Source organism: Desmodus rotundus, chromosome 1 (genome assembly GCF_022682495.2).
Source record: "Desmodus rotundus isolate HL8 chromosome 1, HLdesRot8A.1, whole genome shotgun sequence".
NCBI lineage: Eukaryota > Metazoa > Chordata > Mammalia > Chiroptera > Phyllostomidae > Desmodus > Desmodus rotundus.
This window is the reverse complement of record NC_071387.1, coordinates 165,706,145-165,732,539: the sequence shown is the minus strand read 5'-3', so window position 1 is coordinate 165,732,539 and position 26,395 is coordinate 165,706,145. Positions and strand designations below refer to the sequence as shown.

The window sequence follows — 26,395 nt, the reverse complement described above, 5'->3', positions numbered from 1 at the left end:
TTGTTCTTCCTCTTCTCCTTCTGGCACCCCTATAATTCGGATGTTGGAACGTTTCAAGGTGTCCTGGAGGTTCCTAAGCCTCTCCTCATTTTTCCAAGTTCTTGTTTCTTCATTCTTTTCTGGTTGGATGTTTGTTTCTTCCTTCTGGTCCACACCATTGATTTGAGTCCCAGTTTCCTTCTCATCACTATTGGTTCCCTGTACATTTTCCTTTGTTTCTCTTAGCATAGGCTTCATTTTTTCATCTGTTTTTCGAATAGATTCAACCAAGTCTGTGAGCATATTGATAACCAGTGCTTTGAACTGTGCATCCGATAGGTTGGCTATCTCTTCGTCGCTTAGTTGTATTTTTTCAGGAGCTTTGAAGTGTTCTGTCATTTGGGCCATTTTTTTTTTGTTTGTCTTGGCGCGTCTGTTACTTTAAGGGGCGGAGCCTTAGGTGTTCACCGGGGCGGGGTAATGCTTGTCGCGGCGCTGTGACGCTGTACGTGGGGGAGGGGCCGAGTGGGAGCAATGGCACCCGCCTCACTCTCCTCCGGATTTCAATCTTCCACTCCGATATCCACAATCAAACTGGGCCACTCTGGTGCTGGTTCCCGAGTAAGTGGGCCTGTGCACACTCTAGGCCCCTGTGGGTCTCTCCAACAACCTCTCCTGTGAGGCTGGGAGTCTCTCCTGCCGCCCCAACCCCCAGGGGCGCTTTCAATCAGAGGTTTGAGGCTTTATTTCCCCGAGCTGGAGCCCTGGGTTGCGCAGCAGTCTGCTTCTCTGTCCGCCGTTCATCTGGTTTATCTGTGCGCGAATGTGGTGCCGCAAGGTGCTACCCGCCACTCTGCCTGCCCCGCTCTCCGCCACTCTGAGTCCGGCCCTCTGGGTTTATCTGTGCAAATGTGGGGCCGCAGGGTCTGCTAGTGCTCGGACTGCCTGCGCCATTTGTCCCACACTCCGCCAGTCTCAGTCCCGCCACAGCCACTCGAGTCCTCTCCACCCCAGTGCCGTCTCCGCCCCTCCTACCGGTCTGGATGAATGATTATTTTCTGTTTCCTTGGTGTTGGTCCCCCTTGCTGTTCGATTCTCTGTCAGTTCTGGTTGTGCGAGGAGGCGCAGTGTGTCTACCTACGCCGCCATCTTGGTTCTCCAGAATGGTTAAGATTTTTTAAAAAAGGCAAGAGCTGACAAAAATGTTGAGCAACTAGAATTCTCATTGTTGATAGGAATATAAAATGGCACTGCCATTTTGGAAAACAGTTTTGGCAGTTTTTTATAAAGTTAAACATACATTTACTGTATAACCCAGGAATCCCATTCTAAGTATCTACCCAAGAAAAATAAAAACGTATCTTTACACAAAGACCTACATATGAATGTATACAGCAGTCTTACTTACGGAAGTCCAAAACAGGATAGAAATATATATGCATTAAGTAGTGAACAGATAAACAAACTGTGGTACTTACATTCCGTGGAATAGTACCCAGAAAGAAAAAGGAACAAGTTGGGGATACAGCAACAGGGATGATTCTCAGAAACATTACACTAGGTGAAAAGACACCAAGACACCAAGAGTTGCATACTGTATGATTTCATTATATAACATTCTGGAAAAGGCAAAACTACAAGAACAGTTGTTGCCAGAAGTAACTAACTACAACTGGGTAGGAGAAAATTTTCTGGAGTAATGGAACTTGTCTGCATCCTGATTATTGCAATGATTACATGACCGTATACATTTGTGGAAACTATAAGTGTACACTTAAAAAGGGTGAATTTACTGGATATCGATTATATCTCAATAAATCTGAGTTTCAAAAAAGCACAACATACCTCTTTAAAATTGAAACAAGGAAAAACAGTCTTTCAGGAACATTCACAAACCATATAAAAAGTTAAATGTGTGTGTGTATACAGTGAAAGAGAACCACTTGATGGAAGGAACGTGCTCACAGAGATGCATGAGCATGTGTTCAAATATGACATGACATACACCTGGCTCTAACAATGACCCGCATTTTATCCCCTTTTATAAAAGGTTTTGCTGGCTTCCCCTATACTTTCTTTTCTTAAAACAGGGTTTATTTCCAATACAAATATTTCACAGAATAAAATTAAAGAAATTTGAATGCCTACCATATGCCAAGAACTGTGCAAGTGCTTTTATGTTATTTCATTTAATACACATAATCACCCCATTCTTAGATTTATCCCCTCATTTTAACCAGTTAAGGAAGGTGAAACTCAGAAAAATTAAGTTATCTGCCCAAAGGTACCTCTAGCCATAAGAAGCAGAGCTGAGATCTAAAGCCAGGTTTGACTTCGGAACTCCTGAATAATACTTAAGCACTCTGGAAATTAAGATAAAATACTAAATAAAAAACACTAAACAAAACCTGATGTATCGAAGCTTAAAAGATCTTCCAAAAAACTATGAAAACAATCCTCTTGTTAACTACCTCAAGCAGGCAATTCTAGAAAATTATGTGTATTCCTTGCTTTAAGGAAACCTGAAAGATAAATACAGACCACATTTATTAGATTTAACAGAAGGCATTAATAGTAAACCACAAATTTTTAAGAGTTGCTTTATAAATGTTTAACAGCCATGTTCCTGCAAGTCTTACATAAAATAAAATGCATCAATATGTATTTTTCCTATGCTCAGTGGTATGTGATTAAAAAAAAAAAAGCCACACCAGATGGTAACCAGGGGGCTTGGGTTCTAGTCTTAACTCTGATGCTTTGTGTGTGTAACAGTTTCTGTGCTCACAAATTTATACAGTATGTTAAAGCTCTAACCCTGTATTTTCTCAGCATGTGACTTTATTTGGAAATTGGGTAATTGGAGATGTAATTAGGTAGGATAAGGTCACATTGGAGTAGAACAGGCCCTTAATCCAGTGTGACTGGTGTTCTAATAAAATGGAGAAAATCGGACACATATACACAGACAGGGAGAGTACTGTGTGAACATGAATGGAGTGACTTGGCTTTTACATCTAAAAACCAAGCAACACCACAAGCAACAGAAGAAACCAAACCTGACAACACCTTGATCCAGACTGCTATCCTCCAGAATCATGAGACAATAAATTTATGTTCTTTAAACCACCCCATTTCTGGTACTTTGTTATGGCAACCCTAGCAAATGAATATTTTGAAACTATATAATTTTGGGTAAATTATTTTAACACTCTGGGTTCCACATTTCAATAGATATCCCTTTTTGTATTTTCCCTCTCCCAAAATTTACCAAATATTTGAAATATTTCCCACTATGTTCAAATTATTCAAGTTACGTTATTAGAGTTATACTCAATTTATCTAAAGATGGAAGATAATATTCCCAAATGAACTACGAAGCAGGTATCATTAGTTTCTCAAGGCATAAATGTTACTAGTATAAGATTCTAATTTATTTAGAAATTCACTGGCAAATGCTCCTCAAATAAGAAATATTCATCTAGTATCTTATCTAGTGCTTTTACTTGTTCCATATGCCTTCCTCTTTCCTTCAGTTCTTAGTAGTAGAGTTCAGTATAGCAACATTGCACACTTGATAAAAGGCCAATTGCTGGGATTTCTCACTGACCTGGAGTTCTTTTATAATAACTATTTATGGCACTGCTCATCTTTGATGATATTCAATTTGCTGAACATCATTCTATAGCATAACTTATTGCTTTACAATTCCGCATTCAAAAACTTTTCAGATCTACCCTGGCTGGGTGGGCACAGTTGGTTGGAACATCGTCTCATACACCAAAAGGTTGTAGGTTCAATCCCCAGTCAGGGCGCAAGTAATTCATTTTTCACAAAGTGAAAACGTACTGCTTTTCTCACTCCCAATTCTTTCACATTAAAGATTATTTCTAGGTAACAAATTCTCTCAAGAAATACCCTGTCCCTTGAAAGTATTTCACCCACTTTAATACCACATAGCCAAAGAACATGATTGGAATATATTAAGAATGACTCAATTGTTAAACTAAATAAGAGTGAGGTTAACAATGAATTAGGTTCTATCAGAAAAGGTGAATTCGGACACTAGGTTCCCCAACTAATAATACACATTAATGAGTGGTTACAGTAAAGTCACAACTCTTCAAGTCCAGATTTTTATATAAATCAATTTCATAAGGGTGTCACGTGTGCAAATTCATCATTGATATTTATTTTTTGTCTTCAGAGATGAGGTGATATATATGTAACAAGCCATATTTAAGAAAAGCAAAACAAAGAAAAAAATTCCTATTTAATAGATATTAGCAATACATTTTTAAATGAACTCAAATACATATTCTATTTGTAAACTTCATTCTGAGAAGTTTACTAAATTCAGTCATATTTTCTAGTTTCCTTGAAATATGTAACAATGAACCTGGAGGCCCACGGGCAAGGGGGCAGACTCAAAGCTGAAGGAATTCAGAAACGTAAATGCTTGCGTTTCCCCCTACCACCTGTATCACTGTATCTAAGACTACCACTCAGATCCTGCTGCCTCACGGCCCTTTTTACCTTCTCTACTACTACTCAGTCCAGAGAGTATTTTCACCAGGTCTCTTCCTAATCTCTCCTTTCAAAGTGTTCAAATTGTTTTACTTTCCTAGCCATTTCTTTGACTATATACTACAGTGAAAGAGCTGGAGAAGCATTTGAAATCTTGCTCCCTGACACACATCCTCAGTTTGGCTCAAATAAACTCAAAAATTCTCTACAGGTTTGGATATTTCTTACATTGACATTTACTAAGCATAGTCAGCAGGATTCCAAAGAAGCCCATCCAGGACTATAGCACCCTGGAAATCGGGAGCCAGCGCTAGGTACAAGCAAGGGCCCTTTGTGCCCCACCAGCTCTTCACTTTACATCGGGTGAACTTGGGTGAGTTTCTCTCAGAATTGTGGTTCTCCTTGCTTTAAGTAGGACTTTATTTAAGCTGTTCTTAGAAAATCTTCAAGGTGGACAAGGGTTGGGATAACTTAAGGACAGTTAAATAAACAAACAAACAAATAAATAAACAGGGGTTGCTGCTTTTAATTTGGCTTATTAGATTGCTTGGTGAGTCTGAACAAACTCTTTGGTAGCTAAATGAGAGACTCAACTCTCTTAGCTTCAAAAGAGAAAGGAAACTTGCTTCCCCATCCCAAATAGCCAATGGGGTGATGACAGTTGTTTCAGACCCCTGAATCTGGAGTGGAGGAGATGGGCTTTGGGAGTTGTCTACTGTGGTGGCACAGCTGATTCCAGAGAAGCGTGGGGTGGGGGGGGACCTCAGGGAGAATGGCAGGGCTCCCTGGAATGGGTTCACACCAAGAGGGGGGCCTGAGAGAGGAACTCATGCCTTGCTAAGCACTGTAGTTCTGGTGGCATCTTGTAAGTTCCAGCTAGCCCTTGCTTAGGTATGCCTTAGGTGACTAAGAATCTTTCTGGGGTTGCCTAAGGAAAATTTTCCTCTAGGGCAGAAAGGAAAAGATATAGGAAAAGATATCCACCGTATTTGCCTAGTACGAAGGCATAAGGGCTGATTTTCCCTCCAAGTTTGTTTGGACTCTACAGACCTCAAAATTCACATGGGAAATCGTGGCCTTGTGGCGATGGACCCCAGGATTGTCAGCCTCTCACTCATACTGAGATGGCCAAAATGAAGATCCTTTGATACTTCTAAATTAATTTTGTGCACAGTTGGAAAGGTAGCTATAAAATTAGGCAGACTATATGAAAAACCTATTTAGTTGGTCTTTCAAAGCTTCACAGAGGATTTAGATCAATAGGTCAACCTGTGATGTTGTTTAGAAGTCAACTAAATTCTTTGAGGTATTAAAAATGGCCGCACTTATTTTAAAAGGGGGAAGGTCATTTGGAACTTGATTTGTTAAGGAAAGATAAACTGTAAATGCCTCCAGGGCACTAGGATTCAACTCTTTTTAAAAATAAACTAGCGAATTTTTCTCCCCCATGGCTAAAAGGTCTCTGTGTCTGTATGTGTCTCTCTATATGTGATGTATATGTGAGATAATTTTCTGCCCCCAAACGGCATTGTTAAAATCAATTTAAAGGCAAGCACTTGTAAGAAATGGGTAGTCTAAAATTGTCAGAAATATGGAAGCTAACACAAATATTTTTCAATTTATGTGATCTAAGATTAATCCTTAGTAAATAAAAGATAGCTTAAGTTTGTTGGTTTAGGTAAAACAGACACTGCCTTTATTTAAGTCCGTGTTAATAACTGACTTTATGTCTAAGAAATATGTTCCTAGAGTTTGTAAAATGTCTTATATTTGCCAGTAAAAGTCTATTTCTAGAGGTTATAAAATTTCTTCATAAATCTGCCAAGCTAAAGAATGGTAATTGCTTAATTACTAATTTTCACTAGGAACTAAAGTTTTAAGGGTTAATAGAGGGGAGATGGGAGGGGATAACGGGGAAAAGGGGAAAGGGGTTTTCAGGAACAACTATAAAGGACACATGGGCAAAACCAAGGGGGTGGGGTGGAATCAGGGAAGGGAGGTGGGGATGGCTGGGGTGGGGGGGGGAGATGGCGGGAAAAAGGCAGACAACTACTTGAACAACAATAAAATTTTAAAAAATGGGAAAAAAGAAACTCAAGTTTTAAGAGTTAAAATCTCAATATATGTAGGAAAACTTCTATGGTATAGTGCTGGGCAAACAATGGTTGTAAATTAAACGTTTAAATAGGTCTATAAAAAGCCCAAGACGGCCACTGGCTTCTTTCCTGCTCTCTGGTTCCCCATTTTTTGGTTTTTGCGTTTCTCCATGCATCACAGTACCTTGAAACAGACCTTAGATAAAGGAACTTAAGAGCTGACATTATTGAAAAGAGACATCTTATACTACTGCCAAGGTCTGATAGAGTCATTTCAAGAAAATGCCAAAGTTGGTAACCCCTTCCTTTCATAGAGAGCTCCCAGGAGACAGAAACGTTAAAAATCATTTGACTGCCACCTGGAGATTTTGTTTAGTGAAGAGGGCATCAAACAAAAGACACTCTCCAACCTCATTGAAAGGGACCTTGCCGGGCACCTGTGAACAGACATCTTACTCCTGTCTACAGGCATCAAAGACACACCTTGAGGACAAAAAGCAGCCAACACCAGAGGCAGACGATTATCCTAAGACATCACCAAAACTTGTACATCTATAGATTGATGATACTGAACTCAGCAACCATTCCATTTACCTTTACCTGACTACTAATGATATTAGACATGATAACAGTTGTATTTATTCTTTGGGTTTCTCTATATAGTCCAACTGTTTATGATTACTAAACATGAATAACTGTTAATACTCTTCAGGACTTATGTAAATGTTATACTAGATGCCATATATAGAAAAATGTGACAGAAACTTAAATCATGAGAGTCCACAGGACAAAAATGATCCAGAGTCTATTTTTCTCAATGAAGGCCATTAAGATCTTGAGACAGCACAAGAACCTGGGCCCAGGATCCCAAAGACAATGGAAAAGAAAAACTGCAGAAGTGACATCACTCTGCTGCTCCTTGCCTGATACCAAGGACCCCAGGTAGCCAGAAGAAACACTGATAAGCCAGCCATAAGAATGTCACCACCCCTCCACTCCCTTCTTGCCTCTCCAATCGCATGTGGAAAATTACACAAGCCCACCTTTTTACACAAGCCTGCTTCATCCCCAACTTATAAAAGCAGAAAACCGAGCCAGACCTTTGAGCCAGTTCAGAGAACCTTCTTTTCCCCTGTGCTGCCTCCCTTGTGCCTGAGCATAAGCTTAATAAAAATCTGTCTGGAAATTTCTCTAAGGTTTCCTCTTGATTTCTATCTTGGGTAACCCAAGAACCCTAATGCCAGTAATGAACCTGATGCTTTCCACTTACCTGCCCTTCCTTTTTGGGAAAACTTTGGCCTCAACTCAGATCCCATGGTTACAGGACTGTCCCATCCCCAATGGTAAGCAAGATGACCTTGATACTGAGACTTACTAGGAATGAGCCTTCCTAGCACTGTGACACCACACTATCCAACCAAAAGGTTCGTCATCAATGCATCCTTCATATTATTTATGACTAAGAGGAAAAACTGGATGAAAAAGGAGTTCTACGGAAAGTAACCTCACAGGGTGTTGTGATAATAAATTCCTAACTAGGTAGGTCATGGTAGGTAGGCATGCCCCAGACATAAAACCTCTTTAGTAAAATATTTATCTTTGCCTTAAGTCAGCCCTGTCCCTTGTTTCTGTGCATCTAGGTTAACACATCTTTGAAATAACCACCCTCAAGACGGCACATAATCTTGTTAACTATCCTTGAGATCTTACTCCTTGGCAAGTACCAGTTTGGCTCAAATAAATTTTTATAAATTTTTTTAAAAAAAGTTCTGCATACAAATATAAGAACAAACAAATCTACAAAGAACTAACACACTGTTTTTTTTCCTGAGGAAACTCAATGCAAATATTTATTAAAAAATTTTCCAAAAAAAATATTTTCCTTTTTCCCTAAATAAGCTATACACTATTAACACTGTCCATAATTCAAGATAGGAAAACTATATTTAACTCTACATAAACTATCATGGTACTCTAGGAATACTACTACTTAGTAAACAATAAAGATAAAATTTCATTCCTTCCTATTTTCACATCAACCATTAATATCAGTACTAGTCGACTTCGGAACTTGTCAAACCCGCATTCGTTGCATTTTGATAAGAAAAAAAAGTTTGAGCACTCGGTGCTTGCTCTAGCGAGGGACTGTTCACACTCGCTAGAACTTGTGTGAGTCATGACACTGCCCCCCCCAAGAGCAAATGCTTCATCATTGGGTACTCATGGGTTTCGGCACTCATCACGAGGTCCAGAACAATGCTTTATACTTTGAAAATACAAAGTTCATACTGAATTTTCAAAGTATAAAGCACTGTAACTAACAAACATGTGACAATATGCAAAAAGAGGGAGGAGAGGAAACTAGGAAAGCCATTTCAAGGAAGTACATTTCTATTAACTATTCTGTCTTCTAGCATAAATAATGTTCTACCTTAAAGAGAAATAAAACCACCAAACACTACACTAGATACGATTTCAAAATATACTATAATGTACCACCTAGCAGTTAAAATAAACAATGAATGTTCAAATTATTTCTTTAAAATTGTCCCTAAGAATGGAGATTAGTAGTCTCATTCTCAACACTTCCAAATAATTCCTCTCTAAGTTTTTACATCTCAACAGTCAACTAAGCTTTTGTTTTCAAACTTGGAATATCCAAAAGAAGCAGAATGTATGAAAAATGATGGAAAAATACTGTAAGATTTTTCTTAAATGTGTGACACAAATATACATAAGTCAGACTTATATAATACCAATCCAAAGTGCTTTTTACTTTTACAAGCATTAATGTCTATCGTAATGTGAATTCTCTTAGAATGTATCAGTAAAATCTGTGATTAAGTTTTAACATACCCATTTTTCAGATTTTAACAATTGATACCTGAACTCACCTCCATTTAACTGACCTACCTCAACCAACACTTTTTTTTTTGCCCTTTATTAAGTATGCCACGGCATGTATGCTATTTTTAGTATACCAGGCACTTCTGACCCCACTATGTATTTAATAGGTCAGTTGGTTGTTCCTAAGCCTGTTTATGCCAGTTTACTTGTAATCCGTACACAACTTAAACATTATATAAGTGTATGGAGTACAAGTACAAATAAGAGATTTGTTTCTATGTAAACTAAGTTGAATGTAAGCTAAGTAGATTATTCAATAAAAGTGAGCCATTCTTTTAAAAGGTATTGAATTAGATAAAGGTGAGACATCTGTAAAATATTAGGAAAAAATTCATAAAAACCCAGAAAGAATGTATATCTAGGTTTTTCCAAAAGCATCTTTAAGCTTTTATTCTACTTTAGAGAAATGAAAACTGGAAATTGCAAATCGTACACTACAGATACAGTTTATAGAAGATCGACTTCACTCAACTCCATATTCAAAGAGATGGCATTAGCTCTGTATCAAAAAGTTGGCATAGAAATATAGATTTATATATTTTAAGTTAAAATTATAAAATGTTAAGGTATGTATTTTTTTATTTTACTGCTTTAATGTTTTCAATAACCTACAAATCTAAACAGACATAAGACTTTCTAACAACTTTTTTCTTGAAGGCCCTGCTTTATCAACTAGATAAATATTGCATGTCTATATAAAATAATAGTATGTAGTAATAAACCCTCTAAAATAACTTTATGGAAAAAAGTATTAGACTGTATACTTCACAAAGGCAGGAATCTTTACCTATTTTGTTCACAGATGTACACCAAGCACCTAGAATAGTTCCAAGTGTATAGTGGATGCTCCATAAATATTTGTTAAATGAAAGAGAACAGAAACTTACCGTGATGACAGCCTTGCTAAGACAGATGGATCCTCTGCAGCCATACTCTGTCTCATCTTCAGATTTGTAGTAACTCAAGGTGTTATTTTTCAAAACTACCCAACGATCCTGCCACCCATGAATGTAGTTTGTCCACTGGGAGCAGGGGAGAAGCAGGGGAAGAAAAGCAAAAAATAACAACTTAGTATTTTAGAAATCCAAACTTTCTGAAACAGCAATCACTATAATTTTAAGACCAAAATGTGAGTTCTAACATAATTATAAACAGTAAAAATTATTATAAAAAGTGGAAAGTTGATATTTTCTAAATTTTTAATAATTTTCAGTAATTTTCACAAAATTATAAATAAAATATTTTCTTCTAACATTTGAGAAATAAAACAGAAGTAGATTTCAGTTTAAAATTTTGCTTTGCTCCACACAGCAAAGGAATCCAATAAAAAAAGGCAACCATGCAAATGGTAAAGATATTTGCAAATGATACTTCCGATAAAGGGTTAATGTCCAAAATATACATAGAACTCAACAAGAACAAAAAATCAGATTAAAAAATGGAGAGAGAATCTGAATATACAGACATTTTCCCAAGAAGACATAGAGATGACCAACAGGCATATAAAAACATATTCAACATCACTAACAGGGCAATGCAAATTGAAACCAAATGAGATATTACCTCTTACCTGTCAGAATGACTTTTATCAAAAAGACAACAAGTAAGTTGTTGAGGATATGGAGGAAAGGGAACCCTCGTGCACTGTTGGTAATATTGTAAATTGGTGTAGCCACTGTGGGAAACAGTATGGAGGTTCCTCAAAAAAATTAAGAATAGAGCTACCATATGATCCAGCAATTCCTCTTCTGGGTATTTGTCCAAATATGAAAACACTAATTCAAAAATATCTATGTACCCCTATGTTCACTGCAGTATTATTTACAACAGCCAAGATACTGAAACAACCTATGTGTCTACGGAAAAAATGGAAAAAGATGTAGTATGTATGTGTGTAATACTACTCAGCCATAAAAAATGAAATATTGCCATATCGACAATATTTCACTTAGCCCTTGAGGTTATTATGCTAAGTGAAGTAAGTCAGATGGAAGAGAAAAGGACAAAAAAACTCTGTGATTTCACTCATATGTAGAATATAAAACAAAAAAAGTAGCAAATAAACAAACAAAACAAAACTCATAGATACAGAATGATGGTTACCAAAAAGGAAGGGAGGTGGTAGGAGGGTGAAATGGATAAAGGGGGTTAAATACATGGTAACAAATGGAAATTAAGACTTTCTTTTGGTGTTGAGCATGAGAGAGTATACAGATATTGAAGTACAACATTGTAAACCTGAAATTTATACAACGTTATTAACCAATGTGACCTCAATTAAAAAATTAATTTAAAAAACTATGTTTTTCTTTGCGTGCTCTCATCTTTCCGTCCTCACCACCACCATGACACTTAAATTGATTTGGTCCCTGCTACAATGAACACGTTCAACAGAAAAGTAAGTGTGGTTATATAGTCTGTTATTCTCCTACTACAAGTACTGCATGACACCTGCTACATCAACAGAAGTATAAAGCTAACCATGGCCAAAACTGTACTTTTGTTATAAGTCATTCCCATATGAAAATTTATGATGTTCATAATTACATTAAAGTAAAAATACTAGATCATTAATCTTTAGTCTATATCAACTCCATTTTTCCTCCATAGAACTCAACATTTAATATTTAAAAGTTAATTCATTTTCCAAAGTTCTCTGAAGATCTATTTTTCAAACCCCAAACTAATAATACAAATATAAAACTGGTTTTTCAAAAACATACTTGGATTATCTGTTCCCAGTACCTATAAATGGTTTCTGTTTTGCTAAACTTTTGTTGCACACTGAAGATCACAATAAAAACTTGCAATAGCAGAAATGTAACCTCTATGGAAATTGTTGATTTTGCATATTTTCATGTTCTGGGGGTTTAAATACAGACAATTCCAAAACTGTCTGCCAAAAACTAATTCAAATGGATTGTTAAACATATACATATTGCAATGGCTCAGGCTCTTTACCCACTGAGAAATCTTTACTTTCCTATTCCCTAATTCAGCATGTTTGAGATGGTTCTGGTCTTTCTTCTAAACCCAGTCATTACAACCTCTCTCTTAGACCCCATCCTTGCTGGCAATTAAACTCAAAACTCATTCTTTCCTTAAGGGCCCCCTAATAGCCATTTCTTTATTTTCAAATCCCTGTGACTTGAACTGCATTGTAATGAAGATTCTGGCCCTGGCTGGGAGCTTGCCTGAGCTCCACCTCATGTTTCTGCCCAAGCCCCTACAACAGCAGGAGGTGAGGGGCAGCCACCAAGTCAACAAAACAAGCTCACCTGAGCTCCGCCTCCTGACACTCCCACTCCTCCCCCAAGGGAAAAACCGGTCCTTGATGCCAAAAAGGTTGGGGACCCCTGGGTTAGAGCATCCTGATATACCAGGGTTGCATGTTCAAGCCCTGGTCAGGGCACATACATACACGAAGCAACCAATGAATGCATCAGTAAGTGGAAAAACAAACTGATGTATCTGTCTGTCTCTTCCTAAAAAACAGTATAAAAAAAGGGAAAGAATTCTTAAATACAAAATTGAATGCACCTCTTCTCTTAAGGACCTCCTTATGTTCCCATTTCCTTGACTTCTGGAGAATCAGTCAAGACTATTTCCTTGACTTTGGCAGTCACTCAGACTCAAACCTGCCTGAGGGGTTTTATATATTGCATTGACAGAGTAGTGGTTAAAAAAATCAGACTCAATTACTTTATTAGTTATGTGAGGAGTTTTGAAATTATTTAATTTTTCTGAATTTCAGTTTCTTTGCCTGTTATTTGATGTTAATGGCTGAATAAAATTGTGAAGATGCTTACTATATTATAGGAGATACTCAATACCTGAAGGTTCCTTCTCAATCTTTGCAGCCCATTATCAACTCCTATGCATCTTTCCTTCATACCAAACTCTTAAATTTGGCTCCTCTTTTCTATTTTCAATTAATCCAATTAAGTTATCAGGTTCCTGGTTTCTTGAGATGGCTAAATAATCTTATGTCTAGTATCTTCTGCTACTTACCTCACAATTTACATTATCTTATTTACTTATGAAACATACTTGCCTACCTATCTTACATTCATCTCATTGAACCTTCAGTTCCACAACTTACATGAACAACTCCCTACTGCCTGTAATACAAATTGTTTATTGGCATATCTTCATTCACCTCACTTCTAATCATTGCCCTCCTGAGGCCAGTAACTGTGTGACTGTGGTTAGGTTACTTATTCTCTCTGTTTCTCTGTTAAACTCTACCTTATAATCGTTAAGATAAAATAAGAATAGACTTAGAACACTGCCAAGCACATAGTACTTTCTGAGTTGGAGGCAGTTACACATAGCTAATGAAGCTTAACCATCCGCGCAGCTCACTAGAACAGACCCCTTCCAAAGTGACAGAAGGTGCCCCAGCAACTTTGTGTCCACAATTTTATATTATTTCCTTACAGAGTATTCAATAAATTACATAAGCCTCAGGACCCCTTACTCAATAACGTTAAACTATTATTATGCCCAGAAGGCAGATTTTTGCCTTTCTCTACCCTCATAAAGTACCTTTACTCTTCCCCATTTATCAAATAGAGACAAGGCAATGTGCTCCACACCACAAAGGAATCAAAGATTTCTGTTCCCAAGCTATAGTTTCAAAAGGAAAAAAAAACCCTCTACATTTAAAATGAGAATAGGAAATAAGTTACAAATAAAATGCTATGGGAATCCAAGGAAAGGAGATCTGGAATAGTTGGTGAAATAAAAGCTTCATGGAAAGAATAGTATTTGAGGTGGACTCTGAAAAAGGATAGAATTTTAAACAACAGATGTGTGGAGAAAGAGGAGATAAATTAAACCTCAAAGGATGAAAATTCAGAAGCTGGATGCGATTTATTTTATCCAGGTTTAATTGCTCTCAAGTCCTACCAAAGCAGGAAGCTTTTCCCAACCATAATTCATCCTGATACTTCTTAGAGCTACCTAGAATTACTGTCTATCCAGTATTTCTGAAATCCACATACTTAATTATAAATGCTATAGAAAATAAGCTTCACAGGTATTTCCAGGAATTTTAGATTACCAAATAGAAAAAAACTTTGGACTGGTTTAAGAAACTAATCAAATTAGTATTAGGACATATCTACATTAATCAATAAAAGGGAAAGAAGAGATGCTGAGCCCTAACTCATATTTTAATCACCAAGTGAATGCAAGGGACTCAAAATATATACTGGCATGTACTTCAAATTTTAAAACACGTATTCAATATAAAAGTCTTCATTAATAAGCTTCCAAGAAACATTATATATAATTATAAATTGTTGAATTTCAGGAAAATTACCTTCATAGCTGTTAACAAGAATAACACCTATATTTCTGTTGATCTAAGTATACAGAAACACTGAAGTTATTTATCTACCATAGAAGTGGTCAAATACTCTATCTCCCCACATTTAAGTATCAAAGAGACAGTCTTCCATTTTTCTATTATTTCCTACAGTATACCTACTACACTGCTATGCATAAGGTAAATACTCAGAGAACTTGTATAATTCCATAAGTCACTCCACCCCACCCTCCAATCATGATGAATAGGTTAAAAGTATGGCTTGTTTTGTCAAATACTTAACATCACCACAATATTAATTTGAAAGCCTGCTTATCATCTAATGAGAAGAGCAATGAAACTACCAGAATCACCCACAAGCAAAAAACCCACTTCATAATAATCCGTCTGAAAATATATACCTATTACACCATGAATTCCATACAGATTCCTAAATTACAAGAGACATTTAATCTAGAGAAACCCTAGAGAGCTTCTTTACTGAAAACCTTTCAGTGAAATTCCAGTAATGATCACAGTATCAACACACACCGTAATTTTTCTGCTATGCAAATGAGTTAACACTTGTAAGCCTTAGTTGTGACACACTAATGCCTTAGGCCCTTTCTCACCAGCCTTCTAAATACATTATAAACACCTAATATGAAACAATTCCAAAAGATGTCCAAATGCTTAGCCAAAGTATATACTGGAAGCAGGGTGATTTCTTAATAGCTGCACATGACCTAGTATCTTATGACCAGCTTGTTGAGAGACTCGCCCCAGCTCCCTCTTCTCCAGGTTAACTGCTAGCTCCAGCCATTTCTAAAACTTTAACAGGCATGGAGAAGTAAAAAACAACAACAACAAAGCACAAAGTGGATCCTGACACAACTTTAAGAAAAAATAAACAAAAAACACCCCCCATGTACTATTAAAAGATCACCCACCTTCTTAAAAAGAGACTCATCGATTGTAACTAATTAGCCTTAGAGTCGTACAAATGAACTAACTGCTTTGCTAAAATTTTGAAAAAAAAGTTTTAAAAGATACAGGAAAGGTAGTATGACTGCAAGAATATTTTATTAAATAATGCTCTCCTTCCTGGACTAAAGGTCAGTCTCCATTCCAACATGTTTCAAGTTACTATGAATAAGTTTTTATACCTACTACGTGGCGATTCAATAGCTCTTTTCCGATTAGGAGTAAAAGGTGAGGGAAAAAGTAAAGTCCTCCTCAATGAGATCTCTCCCTACATCTAACCTGGCATAGTTTCCCACCCCAGATTTTAGCACCAAGCGTAGCTGCGACGGCTTCTGTCTAAACAGCTGCATTCCCAGAACCCCCCAACCCTACTCTGCTGGGCTTCTCCGGACTAACCACATTTGAGGTCCGATTTACATGCTCCCATACCCAGTTGTACGGACACTGCCGTGGCTCAACCCCGATTCCTGTACCCAGGAGAGCTGCCGCCCCGAGTCCCAGGTCATGGTGCGCATCCCGCTCCCTAACTGGATCCGGGGTTGGGACAGGTTTCCCCCGGTCCTCGGCGGCAGGCCACTGCCGACAACCAGGGCAGACAAGGAGGACAGTCCCTTTCTCTTTCCCCACTCCACCCCCGGCCCGGGCACTCGAACGGCAGAACTCTGCCCTGCACCCCGGCACATTCTGCAGCCTCCGCCCCAGGACAGACGGTACCTCCCGCCCAGCCCCACCCCATGCCCTCAGTAGCTCGCCTCGCGGCAGGTGAGTCTGGGCAAGAGGCCCTTGGCCCCGCGGGTTGCTCACCTTGCTGAGGACCCCGCAGCGCTCCACAGGCGGCCCGGACTCCGTCTCCGGATCCTCCTCCGAGCCCGAGGAGTTCCAGCTCTGGTTATCCGACATGGAGGCGCGACAGACGCGCAGGAGACCGACCCCCGCGCCTTGAGCTGCGCCGGAGGAGGCGCCCAGTCCCCGGGGTGAAATGTCGGGGGATGGCGAAGGGAAGAGTGCCCGCTCCGGTGCCGGGGGCTGTTGGAGATGGGACGAAGTCCGCCCCACGCGCCGCCGCCGCCGCGCCTGACACCGAGCGGACAGTGGAAGGAGGACGAGCGGCGAAGGAAGCCTGCCCTTCCAGCCGTCAGCCGCCGCCGTCGCCGTGACCCCTGCGCTGCGACAGGCGCCGCCACCCGAACTCAGCTCCCTCGATGCCAATCTCAAAAGGAGAAGAAAAAGGGGAGGAAGAAGAGAAGAGACAAATCAGCTGCAGAGACCCGGGACCACTCACACCTCTGTTCCCGCCGCCATCTTCCTGCCTGGCCCACTATTTACCCTTCCCTCCCCTCTTCCCTCCTCTTCGTCCTCCCATTCTCCCCCGGTTCTCCGCCCCGTCCCCTCCCAACGTCTGACGCAGCACGCCAAAGGCTTGGGGTCCCTCCCGCACCCTACCTCCGGCCCTCCCGGGTGACGCCGGATAGAGAAGTAGGAGGAGCGGAGAAAGGAGAAGGGATGGGGACGCGGCTGTACTGCATTCTGGGAGGGACCAGCTCTGTCAGCCGCGTTGTCTCCTGGGAGTTGTAGTCGCAATTCTGAGTCGGCTGGTGAGTTTAGTCCCGGTAAGTCTCGTTGTCTAGGGGACGATCAAGCGATGGGTGGGCTTCATTCGACAGTTGCGTGAGTGGGTCCCGTCGCTGCGCTTCTCTTTCAGCCCAGCGTGTTTATGACGAACCCGCCGGGCTTGCGGGGCCGGACGTGAGCTAGCTCTCCGCTGAGGATGCCGGGCCTGGCTTCCCGAAAGCCCGGGAGCGTTTTGCCGCCAGCCTGGGCTGGCGATGGAGTGTACTGGACCCTTCCGCCTCAACCCAGGGCCGGCGGTTTGAGACCTTATTAGGGACAAGGGGTTCCCCCAAACTACCTCTGCAAATTTTGGTGGTCTTTCGTCTCGCTCTTTAGAAATTAGACTTTACACTTGACGTCCCGCTTTTGAAGGAGAAATTTTCAGTTCCTTTTCACCAGAGCAAACACTTCACATGGTTAGATTTCTAGTTTTGCGGAAAGTAATTATGAAGGTGCCAAGGAATAAATTATGCCTGAAGAACTTTCAAAGTAAGGTGATAGCCTGTTGTTTCCTTTTAGCTGTGAATGAGTGTCTTCCTGAGACTCAGGTTAAACATCTCTACCGACCTACTATCGCTCTCTGAAAGATAAAAAAGGTTGGAATAGAAACTTGGTTCGCTAAGAATGACCAAAGAGCAATAGACGTTGAACACTAATGGGTTAGGGAATAGGAGGCTAACTTTTTTTTAAGACTAGAATTGAATTAGTGGCAAAAGCAATAGAAAATCTAGCAGCTCTTATGTAGTCTTTTTTGCATTCATTATAAGGACAATAATTATGAGATCTTGAACTTTGTAGTTTCAGGTCTTTCCTCTCCTTTGCTGTTTTTACAATTTTGTCAATTTCTTAATAATTGCCAACAATAAAATTCATTATTAAACCATAGAGAAAATACCAGTTTACTAGTAGTATAGGAGTGAAATTTTGAGTTTGGTGGAAAAGACACTGCAGCCCAAAATAGCAATGATAGCGATAGAGACCAACTTAACTGGAATCTTAAGGCAAGAATGGAATGATGGGAAGTGTCTCAGACAAGTACCTATCTTCCATTCCCAAGACTGACAAAGATGCTGAATCTGTTGTAAAGAAGTTGCACATTGCTTTTCATTGTAATCAAGTGATCAATGAAAGCCATTCAGATGGATAAAATCTTGAGATAAAGCTTTTGAAGCTACTTTGTCAACGTGATAATTAAAACATAATTCCAAAGTTGTCATTCAAAAGAGAAAAAAAAACATTTAGCACATTTTTCTTCTTTATTAAATTACTAAATTACACCTTTAGAATATTGAATGTTGTAGCAATCAAGTTTTGCTTTGCCTTCCAATTACATAATACATTTAGACTTTCTATTTCTGATTTTTTTTAAGCTTGGGTTTTAAAATGTCATTAGTCTTAAGCAAATGATTGTGGAATGATTGAGAAATTTACTTCATAGTGCAATTTAGAATCATGGGAGCGTAGTATATCTTTAAATCAAACTTTGTGTTTTATTTTATGCATTTCTAAGTTGTGCTGGTACTAAGGTGCCCACTTAACAAAAAATTGTTTCAATTGTTTCATTTCATTTAGTATTAATATGAGAAAAATTTCCTTTTTTCCTTTTTATTGAATTTGTTGGGGTGACACTGGTTAACAAAATTCTACAGGTTTCAGGTGCACAATTCTACACTACATCCTCTGTCACTGTACTGTGTGTTTATCACTCCCAGCCAAGTCCACATCCAACACCACTTATCCTCCCTTTACCTTCCTCCACCTCCTCCCCAATCACCACACTATTGTCCATGTCCAGGCGTTTTTTCTCCTTTCTTGTCTTTTTTTGGTAAGTCCCTCCATCCCCCCACCCCCTGACACACACGGCTGTCAGCGTGCTCTCCATCTATGAGTCTGCCCCCATTTTCCTTGTTAGTTCATTTTGTTCATTAGATTCCCATCTGAGCGAAATCATACGGTATTTGTCCTTCTCTGACTGGCTCATTTCACTTAGCATAAGGTTTTCAAGGTCCATCCATGCTGTTGCAAAGGGTAACATTTCCTTCTTTTTTAGAGTCAAGGAGTATTCCATTGTGTAAATGTCCCACAGCTTTTTTTTTAAACCAGGTGTCTGAGGGCTGCATTTTGAGATTGCACTCCTGACTCTCACTGCCAGCCTCGATTGGTGTCAAGAAATTTCTTTCGGAAAAGATATTTGCCACAATCTTCAGGCTATTTAAATTGTTCTTTAATTTAAGAAGGATTCTTGTATACTGATTAGAATAGAATACTACGTTAGAGGTTGGGATTTATTTCATTTCGGTTGATGGGAGTGCAATACAATAATAAAAAATATGTCCTTTCTCTTTATTCTACGGTGTGAGTGACAGCTTCTGAGTTGTCTCTCCTATTTAGAGCCTTCCCCAACTTTCTTAAAAATATTTCTCTTGGTAATTTTTTTTAAATTTTTAAACTTGAATCCACCTGGGATTTATTTTTGTATATGGAGTGAGGTAGGAATTTGTATTTTAAGGACAGCCACTTGGCCCAACACTTTATTGAATAGTCTATTCTTATCCTTATATCTATGTGATATGTAAAATCTATATATATTTGTATATATGTGTCTGTTTGGGGACTCTATTCTTTTTTTAATAATTTTTTATTTTTTAATTACAGTTGACAAACAATATTATATTAGTGTCAGATGCACAACCTAGTGAATTGATATTTATGTAACTTATGAAGTGATCACCCTGATAAAGCTAGTACCCATCTGACACCATATGTAGTTTTTACAATGCTATTGACTATATTCCCTGTGCTATATGTTACATTCCCATGATTGTTTTGTAACTACCAGTTTGTACTTCTTAATTCCTTCCCCCTTTTCACCCACCCCTTCTAGCAACTCCCTCCCATCTGGCAGCCATCAAAATGTTCTCTGTATCTTTGAGTTTGTTGCTGTTTTATCTGTTCATTTATTTTGTTTTTGGTTTTTTTTTTTTAGATTACACATATAAGTTAAATCATTTGGTATTTTTCTGTCTTTGTCTGACTTATTCCACTTACCATAATATCTTCTAGGTCCATCCATGTTGCAGATAGCATGATTTCATTCTTTATGTGGCTGAGTAATATTCCATTGTGTATATGTACCACTTTATCCATTCATCTATTGATGGACACTTAAGTTGCTTCTGTATCTTGGCTATCATAAATAATGCTGCAATTAACATATGGTGCATATGTCTTTTCAAAGACATTGGTATTTTGGGCTTCTGATAAATATCAAGAAGTAGAATTGCTGAGCTGGACTTCATTCTTTTTCACTGATCTGTTTGTACTTTTGTTAGTATCATACTGATTTATTTACTTCATATATCTGTATATCTATATATCTATATATCTATATATATCTATACATATCTATACATATCTATCTATCTATATATCTCCAAAATTCTCCCAATGTTTTTTTGCATTTGGATATTTTTGTGTATCTTCTCTTCTAGATGAATTTTAGAACAGCCTGTCAAATTGCATGAGAAATTCAGTTGGGAATTGGATTGAGAAAGCACTTAATTTGTGAAGCAAATAGCATCTTTACAGTATTCTTATCTTTGGCTAGGCACTTTATACACCGAATCTGACTTATTTCTTACGTATAAGGTGAATATTGTTGGCCTCATTTTAAGGATAATGAAACTGAAGCTAACCTAGTGTCATATAGCTTCTTACTGGCAGAATTAGGATTTGAATGCAGATCTGTATAACTTCAAAGATTAACTATTTTCTTTGCTCCAGAATACCTCTGTAAAAGGAAAAATCATGTAAATAAACAATATATACTGTAGATAAGTATATCGGAGCAACTATGCTCTTAATTCAGCTAATGTTGAACATCATCAATTTATGCTGTTTTATTTATCCCCAATGTAGAATTTATTATTTCCATTCCTGATATTTTACATGAAGAAACTCATCCACAGAGAAGTTAAATAACTTTCCGAAGGTCATACAGCTAGTAAAGAGCATAGTTGCAGTTTGAGCCCAAATATCCTATTAGTGTTCCTTCCCATCCCACTGGAGTCCTGTCTCCCACATCTCCTCGTTCTCTCAGCTTTTATCTCCACTAAACAGCAGCTCCAAAGCCTTCATCCTGGCCCTCCACTCCCACTGCCAAGATGCAGAAGCCAAACAAAACAAAAGAAAACCAACCAGAGGTGTTGGAATGAAGGGTGTTTGCAATTTTACTGATTAGCAGGTAGAGGAATGAAGGGGAATATTCTTGATGCTAGAACTATAGCAAGAGAGGATGTCCCAAGTTGAAATAGAAAATACTACTTTTTAAAGGTAATGCTATAAAGACCCTTTATTAGTCAGCTCATGCTGCCATACCAAATACCACAGGCTGGGTGGCTCTGGTCTTTCTTCCTCCTCTTCTAAGAACAACAGCCCTGTTGGTGAGGGCCCCACCCTTACAAATTCACTTAACCTTAATTAACTCTTTATAGGGCCTATCTCCAAATACAGTCACATTGGGAGTTGGGGCTTCAAATGTGAATTGTGGGGGAACACAATTCAGTTCATAACAGAGCTTATAGGTTCTATATGCCCACAGTATTTGTTATGTCAAAGATGCACTTTGAGTTGCATTGTCCTGTTTCGCTAACCCTGGAATTTAATTGTTCTTTATACTGCTTTTTCAAACAAATATAACCAGCTAAAAACTGGGGATTTACCTAAGAAACTTGATTTTGCACACTTAGAAATGTTAATCTATGTCACAGAGGTGGTAATCTATGAAGAGCAACAGTCTAAAACACTAGAGGACAAATGAGCATGTGACTGATACAGCTGATGTTTTGTTGCCCTTTATTAATGTCTTGAATAATTATCTGGATGGTGAAATTATGGACCATTTGAATATTCTTTTTTATACTGATCTGTGTGAAGAAAAAACTATATAGGTGTATGTGTGTGCATGTGTATATGTATTACTTGTGATAGAAGAAAAGGTAATTATGACTGTTGTAAATTAGTTAAGAATTAGTTAATCTCTCCACATTCACAGTCTTCTAAATTAATTTTCAATTTCGAGTTGTTAATGTCCCTTCTTTTCCATATATTTTCCTCTTCACAATCAAGAGAACTGATGATTGCAACATTTCTTTAAAATGCCCTATCCTTGTCATCAGGTTTTTCCCCAAGTTGACGCTTATTCTTCACATTTTGGTTCATAGGTAATGACAGTTATGTCACAACTATTCCCATACTGACAAGGATAATGTGAAGCAGCCCAGTTTTGCAGATGTTAAAATGTGAAAAAAAAAATGTGTGTCCCTAAAGCAATGAAATATGGTACTTGCTTTTCTAAGTGTGTTTCCTCATGTTTTTCCCTGAGATCACTATTTATGATTTTCAAAATATAAACATATATATGTGGAGAGAGACTATGTATACCATTGTATAAATTGCATTTTAAATTTAACAGTATATTGTGAATGTGTATTTCATGGCCATCTTTTTAATGACTGCATAGAATCTCGTCACTGAAGTGCAATAAAAATTTTTTATGTTTTGCTATTACAAAAATATACAGAACACCAGTTCAATTCTTGTACACTTGTCTAGCTCTTTTGGGGGGAGTAAATTGCTAATAGTGGACTGCTGAAGTAGAGAATATGTACATTTTACAGTGTGGTCCTATCAAATTGTTCTCCAACAAGGTTGCTAGTTTACACTCCCCAGTATAGTGTGTCTGAGTTCTCCCTCCCCCAGTGAAGACAAATGATGGTGGTAGGATGCCCTCTGAGTCAGCTATTGAAAGGAGATTGTGATAGGAGTTTATAGTTTTAGAATGAACCCACACTGGGAATAGTGAACATTTGATTTTGGTTGAATAGTGGGATACTTTACATTTGTCTTATCAAGGCTTTTTTGACTGGGGCCAAGAAATAAATTCAGGGTAGCTGAAATAAGGGAAATTGTTGAGATCGCTGAGTCCTCAGCTAGGCCTCTTACGTACTGAAGACATGGAAAATGAGGACTTGGTGCTTGCCTGTCCATCTCTCAGCTGTGGTGGTATCTCTATGATCTTGTGTTCTCAGTCTCTGTTTCTCTGTCTCTTTCAACTGTCATCTTGCATGTCATCCAAACTTGGCTTAAGTACCTCTCAGTTTTAGGACCATCTCTGTGTCTTCTAGCTCAGATTCTTTTTTTAAATTGTATTTTATTGTTTACGCTATTACAGTTGTCTCCAATTTTCCCCCCTTTGCCCACCTCCCTCCAGCTCCCCCGTCCCTCAGGCAATCCCCACACTGTTGTCCGTGTCAGTGGGTCATACATATATGTTCTTTGGCTAATCCCTTCACCTTTCATCCAGTACCACCCTTCCCTCTGACATCTGTCAGTCTGTTCCATGTATCTATGCATCTGTTTCTATTTTGTTTGTTAAGTTTATTTTGTTCATTAAGGTCCACATATAAGTGAGATCATATGGTATTTGTCTTTCACGGACTTAGCTCAGATTCTTAAAAGAAACAGGTAGCTGGCCAGTCAATGCTTTAATCAGCTTTTCCCCAAAGTGTGGAACATAAAGCCACCCCTTCTGTGGTTTTTTGGGAGTGGGAGGCCAACTGGAAATAACATATCTAGTGTATATAATTTCATAGTCTGTTTCTAACATCGGGGGAGGGGAGGGGGCATTCTTAGGGGAAAAAAAACATTTAACATATATGAAAATCCCATTGTCAACCAACACACAGGGAATAGCCCATAACAGTGTGTGATAAATGTTTAAATGGGTGTATTAGACTGCATATATCATTTTCTTCCACTATAATGTGAGTTCCATGGAGACAACAATTTTTTATTTTTTCTTCCATTTTTTTCATAATTTTTTTCTATCCTTAGTCCTTAGAATAGTGCTCAGTACATAGAAGGCATTCAGTATAACTAATTAATGCATTATACTTTATCTTTCAGTTAATAATTTAATTCATTAAGCATTCAGTATGCAAAATATTATGCTGACTACGGTGGGTGAATTTAAGATAGTAAAAGGTTATTAAAAGGGGGTGTTTTGGGGGTACTGCCTTCAAGGAGATTATAGTAGAAAACAAGGTAAGAAAGGTACACATCTAACTAGGATAACCGAACTAGAGTTTTCTAAGTTGAGGGAAGTAAAGCAGTAAAAGGGTAACCTTTGCTCCTACTACCTGACAGTAATAAATCCTGTTCTCTAACCCCGTTATCTAATTCTACTTTTACTGGGTATCCATAGGCCACTTGCCCCAGGTCTTTTTAGTTAAAATAATGGCTATTTGGATTTTATTTATTTATTTATTTATATTGATTTTATCTATTTATATTTTTATTGATTGATTTCAGAGAGAGAGGAAAGGTTGATTTTTGTATTGTATGTGCCCAGGGATCGAACCTGCAACCATAGCATATCAGGATGATGGTCTAGCCAACTGAGCTATCTGGCCAGGGCACTATTTGGAATTTTAAAGAAAAAGGATTTTCCTTATTTGCTTATTCCTTTCTACCAAGTTATCATGTAAACTAGTTAATGAGTCTTGTCACCTTAAAAATATTATAAATTAATAGATTCCTCTTTTTCTTTTTTTAAATTAATTAATTTATTTTTATTCAGTTACAATTGTCTGCATTTTCTCCCCATCCCTCCACCCCAGCCAGTCCCACCTCCCTCCCCAGCTCTACCCTCCCCCTTGATTTTGTCCATGTGTCCTTTACAGTAGCTCCTATAGACCCCTTTCCCGATTTGTTACTATGTGTTGATTATCAACATGTCCCCTAAATAAAGTTCAGAAATTTAAAAGATTTGTATGCTCCTCTGCAAGTCTCTCTACCTTTTTCAGTTTAGCCTGTGCTGCTTGTCCCTTTGAATGCACTTTTTTTTCTGTTTTGACTACTAATTGATCATATTAGTCTCTCCCAATGTTTCTGCCAGGCCTATTAAAGAATCATGTCATTTCTGTCATTATGGTGATTCACAATGAGTTCAGAGTGAGCAACCATCCTAACTGCTTTCATCCTTAATAACCACATAATTTTGGATGTGTATTTAATATATGCTAACTTAATAAATGGCATTATTTGTGTAACTGGTTTCTTTTTTTATTACTATGTCTATCCCAATTGTGATATTATATGCATTGCTAAAATGATATTTGCATAAGTGTATCAATATTCATTTATATGCATTTATATGAATGCATCTATGTTCATTTCTGATGTTGTAAATGCTAGGTTCAGAAATATAAGAAGCTGCAAGAAAGTTGCATATATTCACCTTTTATGACATTATACAGCATTATTGTAATACATCTTTGCAAGTATATTCACAAAAGTGGTATACAAATGTGTGTAAAATGAATGTAGGAATACCGAGCGGATTGCTCTCCTAATCTTCTGTGTTGGTACAGAAAAAATGATTGTATTTTTCCAGCCTGTAATCAACATCTGGCAGTATCAGGATCTTCCAAATTAATGCTTTTCAGGTAGACTTAGATCTTAACATGTATTTATATCCAGTGTAAGAAACCGAAGTGTAGAAGTCAATGAAGGAACTTTAAAGGATCTATCAAGTTTTTAAATAGTAGAACAAACTTTTTCAGTTTCTGAGTAAAATACCAAAAGCTGTGATCATAAAAATCTAGTTCAATAAAAGCAACTTTGTAATTAATCTGACCAATTTATGTGCATTCTTTTTTCTTCCCCTCCCCCTTCTATGTTCATTCTTTACATGTGAATGATCCCCACAGCCAAAATTTCTCTCTCCTTCCTGCATATGCTAATACACAGTCCCCCTTTATCTGTGGGGGATGAGTTCTAAGACCCCCAGCAGATGCCTGAAATCAAAGGGAGTACTGCACCTTTTATATACTATGTGTTTTCTATACATACATACCTATGATAAAGTTTAATTTATAAATTAGCCACAGTAAGAGATTAAGAACAATAACATAATAAAATA

General features: G+C 38.1%; 2 protein-coding genes across 6 annotated transcripts in view; one reads left to right on the top strand and one right to left on the bottom strand.

Annotated features, from left to right (window-relative positions):
- Positions 1–17,327, bottom strand: part of CERT1 (ceramide transporter 1) — a 97,668-nt gene extending 80,341 nt beyond the window's left edge. The window contains exons 1-3 of one of the 3 annotated variants that reach the window (XM_024563583.4): positions 17,245–17,327; positions 16,606–16,999; positions 10,394–10,528 (exon numbers count right to left, since the gene is read on the bottom strand). In XM_024563583.4, coding sequence (XP_024419351.1) covers positions 10,394–10,528; positions 16,606–16,999; positions 17,245–17,327 — 612 coding nt within the window. Of the gene's footprint in view, positions 1–10,393; positions 10,529–16,605; positions 17,145–17,244 lie in introns of those variants that run through there. The other 2 variants (XM_045197918.2, XM_024563581.4) reach the window with 2 other exon arrangements.
- POLK (DNA polymerase kappa) overlaps positions 17,166–26,395 on the top strand; it is a 67,078-nt gene continuing 57,848 nt past the window's right edge. For 2 of the 3 annotated variants that reach the window (XM_045197915.3, XM_024563584.4), the window contains exon 1: positions 17,166–17,411. The gene's annotated coding sequence lies outside the window, so the exon portion shown is untranslated. The remainder of the gene's footprint in view (positions 17,412–26,395) is intronic. The other variant, XM_045197914.3, reaches the window with a different exon arrangement.